Source organism: Maylandia zebra, linkage group LG6 (genome assembly GCF_041146795.1).
Source record: "Maylandia zebra isolate NMK-2024a linkage group LG6, Mzebra_GT3a, whole genome shotgun sequence".
NCBI lineage: Eukaryota > Metazoa > Chordata > Actinopteri > Cichliformes > Cichlidae > Maylandia > Maylandia zebra.
In genome coordinates, this window is record NC_135172.1 from 36,861,501 (window position 1) to 36,871,623 (window position 10,123).

General features: G+C 38.7%; 1 protein-coding gene across 2 annotated transcripts; it reads right to left on the bottom strand.

Moving 5' to 3' along the window:
• Positions 1-1,302: 1,302 nt before the first annotated feature.
• Positions 1,303-6,162, bottom strand: LOC101487200 (pannexin-1). 2 transcript variants are annotated; one of them, XM_004538923.4, is made up of 7 exons: positions 5,751-6,162; positions 4,314-4,435; positions 3,389-3,588; positions 2,323-2,570; positions 2,069-2,244; positions 1,814-1,973; positions 1,303-1,729 (listed from the first exon to the last, which is right to left on the bottom strand). In XM_004538923.4, the coding sequence occupies exons 1-6, from the start codon at positions 5,929-5,931 to the stop codon at positions 1,824-1,826; spliced, it is 1,077 nt and encodes a 358-aa protein (XP_004538980.1). In that variant the 5' UTR covers positions 5,932-6,162; the 3' UTR covers positions 1,303-1,729; positions 1,814-1,823. The 2 variants fall into 2 exon arrangements, with proteins under 2 accessions (XP_004538980.1, XP_004538979.1); XM_004538922.4 differs by having other exon boundaries at positions 2,069-2,570.
• Positions 6,163-10,123: the final 3,961 nt, after the last annotated feature.

A 10,123-nucleotide genomic window follows, 5' to 3' on the forward strand; every position in this document is an offset into this window, starting at 1 on the left:
TCGTGAAGCTCATTGGGCAACACAGATGACGTTTTTAAAGATTAACCAATCATATGATTTAGCAGACCTGTAGGCCGGGAAGGCGGAGCCTCAAGCACAGTCCGTTGTTTCTGCTTTGTAAGGCGTTTATGATATTTCATACACTGCATTTATAATAAAAGAAATTATTGTATAGCCCTCACATTTAGATTTAGATTTTCTTTTTTTTTGTTTGTTTGTTTTTTGTTTCAGTATTCTGCCCATATTACTACACCGACTGTCTGACAGGGAAAGTGAAATGGAATTGAAGCACTTTTTTCTTAATACATGATAAAGCGTAAAATGTTCTTGAGCTTTCATTCAGTCATCATTTATGTATGGGAAACATACAATGGTAGTGGCTCCACTGATGCTTTGTGTTATAAAAAAACAACAACAACAACAACTGTATTTCAGAAATGGCTGAGCTACTGTGATTTCTCCAAACAACTATCTCTAGGGTTTACAGAGTGCCTATACTACTTTAAACTAATAGGAAATAACTCAAATTACCACTTGTTCCAACCAATGTATGCAGAAGAACATCTCTGAATGTACAGCATGTCCAGCCTTGAAGCAGACAGGCTACAACTATATAAAATCACAGTGAGTGCCTCACTTGTCAGCTTACAACGGGAAACTGAGGCTACTCACACAGGTTGATCATAACTGGACATCAGTTTGGAAAAAAGTTCTGATGAGTCTCATTTTCTGCATTCAGACATTCAGATGGTAGGGTCAGAATTTGCCATGAACAGCATGAAAGCATGGCTCCATCCTACATTGTATCAATGGTTCACACTGCTGGTGGTGTAATGGTGTGGAAGATATTTTGCTGCCACATTTTGGTCCCCTTAGTACCAGTTTGGCATTGATAAAACACCACAGCCTACCTTCAATATTGCTGATTTATGCTATGATTTCAGTATGGATCAAAATCTCTATACCCTGTTGAATAGATGTCATTATAAATTAAGGCAGTTCTGAATGCAAAAGGTGTCCAATGTGCTACTAATAAGTTGTACCTATTAAAGTGGCCATGAGTGTGTATTAATTAAGTTAGAAATAAAAGGATAATAATCCAAAATGGTCATTCTGGCAGTGATACCATTAGTATTACAGTACTTGGAAAAATATAAATGTACCTTTCATGTAATTTGGACAGTTTAGGTTATATTTTAATTTTAGTGAGTGCAAACCAAAGTACATCATATACAGTATGCCAATGCTGATAACTTCACATTAGAAGGCAAAAATGCTTTACAACACAAACAAAAGTTCCAGTTTTTATAATATCAAGTGGTCTTAATTTATTGCGGCTTATTTTCAATAATTACACATGTAAACGAATAAAAACAAAGTGGTAAGAAGCTTCCCTCATTCTATAATAAAAGATAGGAAGCAGCTGTCCGAAGAACATGGCTCACTTTGATTTAAAGGCAATTTGGATCCTGAGCAAAGACGTGTGCAAAAAAAAAATAAAATAGGAAATCCTATGTAGAAAAAATTGCGACACCTGCTCCACTTATCTCTGGAGTATTTCCATGCATTAAAGTAAGAAGGTAAGGTAAACTGAATTGGTCAAACTACAGGTTTGTAGCTTAACACGCTACAACAGCTCCAATAAAAACAAGTCCAAAGGAGTTCATCTCAGTGCTTCTTTTCCATCAGAGCATCCTCATCAGGTCATCTCATCAGAAGTAACAAGGCACTGGAGGAAGACAAAATAAGTATGATGTTAAATACAACACATTTATTTTGGCTCTCATCAGAACACTCAAGAGTTTATCCTTACATGAGAGTAACTATTCTTCAGCCTTATCCGTTTCTTTGTTGTCCTTGTGAGAGCACGTCTTCTTACTGTCTAAAACATCAGTCTTCACCTGCCCCAGAGATCGCAGTAGACACATGGTGTCAAACCCCTCATCATCAGCCTCTTGCAACAATTCAAGCACCTGTGGAAGAGACATTTTTCTAATTTTCCTAAGAAGAAAGGAACAACACAAACAAGTGCCCATGCTTCACCCACAGTTTTAGTGTTGAGACGCACCTGCAGACACTTAAAGGACTTAAGTGCACTCAGGTTCTCATGCAGAAACAGCAGATAGATACTGAGGTCATTGTAGACGGGGGTGACCAGACCCAGAGCACCAAATCCTGGCAGCATCTCATAAGGCCGAAGGAAGCTGGAGCTTTGACGTGCTGGCCCAAGAGCAGCATACACCACTAATGGAGCAAGAATCACATACACTCCCAGGTTGATATAGCTGAGAAGCCTGAAAACACCAACTGCAACAAGCTTACACTGAACAGGAGACGGCACCATGCTGTCGTTCTTCAGCACTCCTGTCCGCAGGTCACACGGAAACTCATCCGTGAGAGAAGCTAGCAGGATGTAATAGCCAAGGTAGATACATGCAAGCAGGAGGATCAGCAGAGTCAGTCCCCGACATGCCAGGTACTTGACCACAAGTCTGTGAGAGAAGCGCTTGGTCTTTAAATACTGCTCCACTAAAGGGTATTTAAAGCAGCCTTCAGTCAGGTCCGAAGCACTGCAGCAGGAAAAAGGTAAATGAACAATTAGCATGAGATAAAATGACTTCAGTTTCATAGCACTTTGTGGAAAATAGTTTTTAAACTACATTTTGGGTTTTTTAATGATCACTAATATTCAAAAAATGCCCCACTTTGTATGTCAGGAGTGAAAGACAAGCATTTCTCCCTGCCAGCTTTGCTTCTTTAACACTACCACAAGATGGCACCAAAGATGCCATCACTCTTCAGCAGATACAAAATGAAAAGAATTCAGATGTCCTGTGTACTGCTGCCTACCTTTCACCAAATAGCAGGAAGACCCAGTTAGCAACAATAAAATAAATGAAGCATTTAGCAGCTTTAAAAATGTGAGTGTAGGATGACTAAATGTTCTCTACATGAATACAAATATAGTACATTTCTCTTATATTTTTACTTGTACATATCTGAGATTCTTTTCAACCTTTTCGATTTGGATTTATTTATTATTTATATTGTAAAGCCCGATGGCGAGTAAATGCACCGAAATTTCGTTCTGGTGTGCACTAACAGTTGTATGTTCTGAATAACAATAAAGTGGCTATTCTATTCTTTTCTATTCTAAATGACGTCTCTATAAACTGGCTGCATGTGTAAATTAATGGCCTCATATGTGTAGTTTGTCGTCAAAGTTCAAGCTAGCTCATACTATAATAAAAAAGTGGTAGACCAACATTTTAAATAAATACCTTCAGAAGACTTTGAAAAAAGGAGTCTCCCAGTCTAATCACCTGCCAAAATCTACAAGAGTAAAGCAGTTGAGTACATTGACTGTAGGTGATAACAAGGTGTTTACCTCTGTGTGCCTTCGGGTGCATCCTTGCTATCTAAAGAGGCTAAATTCTTGGCTAGTCTGATGGCACGATTATAAAAGCGGTCTAGCTCCTCCATGATAAAGCTGAGATCAGAGGAGAGGTGCGGAGCTGCTGTGAAGCGCCAGAACAAGGCGGGGATGTACATGAGGATGGCCAGTGAGAGCAGGATGTATGGGAAGAACTGTGGAAGTCACAGAAAGGAAGACAAATGTATTAGTAGCTTTATTTTGGCTAATATTACTTTATAATGTTTATTCTTTTAATATTATAAAGAAAATAATGTCTTTGCCGTTCTTTGGTGCCCTCGCAGATGTTTTAGGAAGCACTCGTCTGGCAAAACTTGATTATTATGTTTAATTTGATCATCACCAGATTATGATGTGGGTATATACAAGGTTGTAGTTCGTTTCAGTGTCTACTAAGTAGTTGTTTAAATAAATTTGTAATGTGCCTAGCATCTGTTGAAAATATGAGACTTATTTCATTATGGTTAATGTAATATCTAATTTAGCTATTCGAAGACCTACAAAATGAAAATTAATGACGTTTTACAAATGAAGAGGTAATTAATTAACAGAAGTATTAATCTGCCAATAAATTATAAAAAAAAAAACATTAACAACTGATAAAAAAAAACAAGTGATAAAAATAGCATTTCATTAAATTAAAACTGACATATAATCAGCAATGCACTAGTTATAAATTCGATTTCTAGTATAATTAGATTTCAGCATAGTATTATGTTTATTGTGCAGGTATAAATGAGCATACTATATGTGTAAAAGATTTATTGCACAGGTGTGTATATGTTTCAATACAAATTCCTGCACTTTAACATAACATTGCACCTTTTTTATAAACATGTCCAGTGCATTTACTGTCTGTGTTTGGTTATACTGTGTGTACCTTGTGTAGCCACAGTGGCGAGCTGTCTGCTTGCTGCTGCACTGCTGCCCAACAAAAAGAGTCCACGTATCCAGCCTGTCTCCAGGAAAAGTTAGTGGGAGGAAAGCAGCTGATCTGGGTGCCTGAGGACCCAGAGGAAAACAAAGAATCAGTGCTAATGGGTGGCTTGTTTTTTCAGAAAAATTAATGCAGCCTTCTTTTTTCTGCACTCATGGTCCAGTTGCTTTGAATTGCTTTCAGCATATTTTGAGCCAATAATTACGTCATCGCCTGTTGTGGCAGGGATTCAAAGTATGCACAATTAAGAAAAAAATGCCCCTCATACTCAGTGGACAGGAACATCTTCCATGTGTTTTCTGTTCACTAGATACAACCACACCAACTATCAGTTATTTGAGCTCCAGCATCAGAGCAATGACCTTTTGATGTTTAGCAAAAGTGCAAATTTTGAAATTTTGTAAATAAAACAAAATAAAATGTAAGATGACAGTCGTCATTTTGGTGTCCTGACTTCTTTTAAATACAGTCTGTGATCCTGTTGCCATGCGTTAACTTGTATTGTTTGGGTTTTACCTCTCCCATCTTTTCACGCACTTGTTTGGTATTTTATTATTTATGTAACTAACCTTTGGAACTAAGAAACTGGAACTAAGAAGTAAATTCACTGCTTTTCTGCAATTTTCATACTTAGCCAAGCCACCCAAATTCCCACACGGGACCCTGTGGCATGCTGATGTTTGACACCCATCCTATGGCATCCCATTTCTGCTTAAAAATAAGCCAATTCGCAACTCAGTGTTTCTATAGCTCAGAAGACTTTCCTTCCTGCAGCTATTTTTTTGTGACTGCCACACTATTTTTAATTGGGAACATTAATAATAGATTTTGAACCACTTTGCATTTCAACCTCAGAAGCACAACAGTAGTTCCCACAAGGCTTGCAGAGTAATGATCCATCTGGTCTGATTATGGACAGTGTGTTGGACTATGAGCATTGTGACCTAAGGGGATTATGTAGATTTGTGAAACTGCTGATGGAGCTAGATTTTTGTTTACACTCCAGAGGGAGGTATGCAGATCAAACTTGTGCCATATGTGTTTGTGTCTTTTCTCGCACTCATTGCATTCAGAAACAAGCTCATCCATGAAAAGAACACGTGTGTCAGCATGCCACTGTTTTCACCATCATCATCATCAGCACCAGCAGCAGCTGCAGAGGCAGCAGGATGCTTGCCTCACTGTCTGGGAGTGAAAGGAGCAGACGGGTGGAGACTCAAACCACACCTTCTTCCACACCTCTGTCCTTCTGCATAGTAAAACACTCATCTTCACCCTACACTCTATGTCAGTTTGATTTTATTTAAGGAACAATAAGTTTCCCTGCCGGGATTGCATTTTCCCACATAATGAAACTGTCTCTTCACACATTTAACTCACCCACTGAGACCTCCTGAGCAAAGGCGAGCGAGATGAGGAACAAAGGCAGTCCCACCGCCAGAAACGTGACTATTTTGTCCACAGCCAACTCGAGACGGATGCCTTTGTACTTGGTCTCCGTCGGGTCCTTTAACAAAAAGTCGGAAAAGACGTACTCGGTGGCTACGTGTGCGATCGCCATGTCAGACGGGAACAAAAAGTCGGTGCCGTCTAATTGATGGGAGAGTCCGTTTCTTTTCAATTAAGCAAACAGCTTCTGGTGTTTCAACGATGTCGAGTCGCTCTCACGGTGGATAGTGTATGTATAAAAGGACAAAAATAACGGACCCACGTCCGTTCACAACGGGGCTGATGGTTGAACCTGTTTCCCTGCCTACCCCAGACATCAACGGGAGGGGGGGGGGGGGGTCTGCCAGCCACTAGGGAGCGCTATTGTTCCGTTATACTCGACCGCTCAAAGCTTCTTTTTTTAAAAACGAACAAACAAAATAAACCAACAACAAAACTTTGGGGGGCAAAGGTGGGGCTTCTATACAGACATTCACTCCACATTACACCGTATCTATGCCAACTAAGAATAATTAATTAAATTAACACCCACATCACCGTACTCTGGAAGAAAGCTGGAAAGAATTCTGGCAGGAACAGAGACAACACGCAAGAAAGGCCCACGATAGTCAGGCTGAGGGTTTCCATGAGAAGATAAGTAAGACTATCAATAACAATGTTATTAAGATACTTCCTACCAAATGAAAACAACCATTAATTCAACAGTGCTTCCTTTCAGAATGTAATACCACCATTAGAACACTGCATTGCTATGTTTTCATAAAGACATAATGCTCCACCAACAAAAAACATTGCTTAATATTTTGCATGTTTAATCTATAAAAGCAATAATAAATGATAAGCAATAATAACATAAAAAGCATACTGATGGTATGGTCTGAGTATGTATCCTTGGATGTTGTGACTACATGTCGTTTTTGTGTGTGTGTGTCAATGGAAAATTGTACTTAGTAGTCAGTATAATCTTTTAATGATATAAGTTTGCATATGGTAGAATACTGCATGTAATCATTTGTGTTTAGAAGTATATAGTTGGTGGCATATTGAAAGAATGTCTCATCCTAGGAGGTCTGTAACATTCCAGGGTGTTCTGGCGTTCACCCCCACATCCTAGGAGCATGGGAGAGGTTGTACCTTGTCTTATTGTTTTACGGTAGGATTAATGTAGCTATGTCAGTTTTAGTCTAAGTGCTTTTTTACATATAGATGAACTGTTGGTATTTCCAGACCAGCAGGTTAAGGGAAGTCGTTTATGGGGTCACACTCTGAAACACACATACACACACACATACACACACGTACACCTCCACATTCCAATGTAAGGAACAAACGCTCACTGAAGCATATAAATAAAGACCAGGGCAGTCCTCGGGGCGAGTCTCAGTTCTGGAGGCTGCCCTTGCTAGCAAGAAGTTCTGTGTGTTTCTCTTCTCTGAGTCTCTACTGAAGAAGTGTTTTAGAGTATATCTCTTAACAGTGTGTGTGTGTGTGTGTGTGTGTGTGTGTGTGTGTGTGTGTGTGTGTGTGTGTGTGTGTGTGTGTGTGTGTAACACAAAATATTACCATAGTCTTAGTGGGCATGTGCTGGAATAAGAGCATGTGAAATTTACGACACAATGTGTTGTAGAACAGTAAGTAGAAAAGTAAGCACTTATAGAAGTAACATTTAATGATTACTTGTCTAGCTCAATAACAGTCAGTGTGTTAGAGTCTATAACCATGCAATGGTTGGTCCAGGGTGACTGAATCTTTTAAGCTCAATTATATTGTTGCACAGTGTTATATTTTGAAGTAAAGGCATGCCATGGAAGTAAAAGTTATTTCCAGCATGAATTTTGATATACGTTGACCAAACAAAATCACAAAGCTGCACGTGCTTACATAATACATAAACATATGTAGGATGTAAATAATAAGACTGAAAAATGGTATATTGCACGGTAGGACTGAGTCATTATATTTGTTTGAGCAGTGTAACATGTATATATATGAGGGCTGTAAACATGTGGAAGGGAACAATAGAATGATGTACTTTGGATTATATTGTTTGTTTGGTTTTTTTTGACAGATTATGAAATTTACATAAGTAAATGATTAACAATAAATTCCAGAAAGCAATGAGAATATCGCACATCGGATTTTGAATGTGAGGAAAAGGATTTTAAATTAAATTCTAGATTTAAAAGGGAGTCAATGAAGAAGAGTTAGAAGAGTTCATCTGCAGGTAATAGCCTACATAACTATGAGAAACATTCTCTTATCCATTTTTATATTATCATAGAAATTTCCACTTCCAATTTTAGCCTAAAAATACTGTAAAACTAATATAATATCCTGTAACAGTAAGAGTCTACTTCCCAAACTTCTCTACAATACACTTTGTGCAGTAAATAATAAAACCCAAATGTGTAAGTATGAGATATTAGCCTTAAAGATATAAATCTCAAAAAACACCAAAGGATAAAAACAAAAAAACAAAAAGAAATCAGAGGTAAGAATCATATCTTTAAAATAGTCACTTACGACATAAATTGATTATAACAATAAGATATAAAGAGCTTCATTGTACGTACCTGTTCACATCAAACCTCAACTTGTGTTACATTCAGTGATCTGTGTCCCCTGCCAAAACAACAGAGGACTGTCAGGAAGAGGGCTAAGCCTCCATCATTGGTCCTCACGAGTCATGAACATATACTACATTTCCATCAAGGCAGTGCAATCTAAAAAGAAAGAAAAGACTAGAAGATGCAAAGGCGCAAAGAAGGACGACCTGCCCTGCAAAGCATGTAAAGCAGTCTATGGAGACAAAAGTGACCCAAAGGCCACTGAGGAGTGGATCAGCTGCGAACTGCAGCACCTGGTTCCATGAGACTTGTGGAGAAGAAAATGGCATCTGTGCTGATGATGGATTCTTCTGTAAAGACTGTCTTTAAGAATCTGTCTTTTTGAAAATGGAAGATGCAGTTGTTATGAAAATACTCTAATAATTCATTAATTCTTGTTGTTTTTGTAATGCCAGTGTTGTTATTCATGAATTATTAAATCAACACTTGAATGTGTTATGCTTGTGAAAATGAGTTCAAATTAAAGCTGATTGATTTGTTATTGAATTGTTTTACAAGAAATAACTGGTTTCTCTTACAATTTAAATGGCTCATGTGAGATTATTCTGTTGTCATATGTTATCTTATATCTGTAGTTAAAGTAGTTGAATTATGATAACAGCTGTGGGACATATATTATCCTTTAGTTTAGATGGTGTGCTGTGTATGTAGTTTAGTTCTCATTATACTTTTGGGTTAAAAGAACATATTCATTTAGTAGTTCATTAGATAAGTGTGCATCACTCTGTATCCTTGATCTGCTGTGAATGTCTCACATTGTGTTCTTGACATGTTTTACTGCTGAATCATGAAAAGAAAGGTTGTATGCAGGAGACTCTGTGTCTAGGACAGGGGAGATAGACCACATTCCATACCCCCACCTTTACAGAGAGCAGAAAGACAGGGAGCTGAGGTCATAACTTAGGCGCCGTAACAGAGAAAGAATGTGAATGTTTAGGCTTTTACGACTAGGTGGGGGCCACTAAGGCTATAAGAAGCGGAGTAGCCCGTCACCATTTTGAGACATGCTGTGACCCTCTGCAAGCATCTCTCCCGTCCGGACGTTCTTATGCTCTTAAGTGTTGAATTGTATGGAAATAAATGATTGTTGATTGAGCATTTATACACCGAGTATTGTCCTTCCTTCAGCCCAAAGATTAAAAGAATTGGGAGATTTCAACACTCATTTTAGCTGATGAGTGGCTCATCAGGCCCACTTTACCTGAACACTGCTCATCTCAAAAATGTGCAACAGCTCCAGGTGTTTCAAAAGCTATAGGGCCTGAGTAATTGTAATTTATTGAATTAATTCAACATTTACATATTGAAAACAATCCATATTAACAACAAAAACACAAATCACTCACTCAGTGGTTTTTTTGCAGATTATTAAACGATTTGCCAAAAAGTGTCCAAATTTAACTGATTTCTTCCTAAGTCACTTAGATCATTTCTTTCGTGTTTTTTTTTTTTGGGGGGGGGAGCCCCAGCCCTAGGCCCAGAGGCCGAGGGCACTCCACCCCCCGAAGGGGCCCGAGCGAGCCCCAGGGTCCAGGCCCCGACAAGCAGCCACCAGGAGTGAGGTGGTGCATACCTGAGCAGCAGGTAAGCGCATAGCCCCTCACGAGAGCCCTCAATATATACGTGTATTTAAAATTGAGAGGTGGGCAACGGCGCCAGAGGTGAGGTTGTACACCC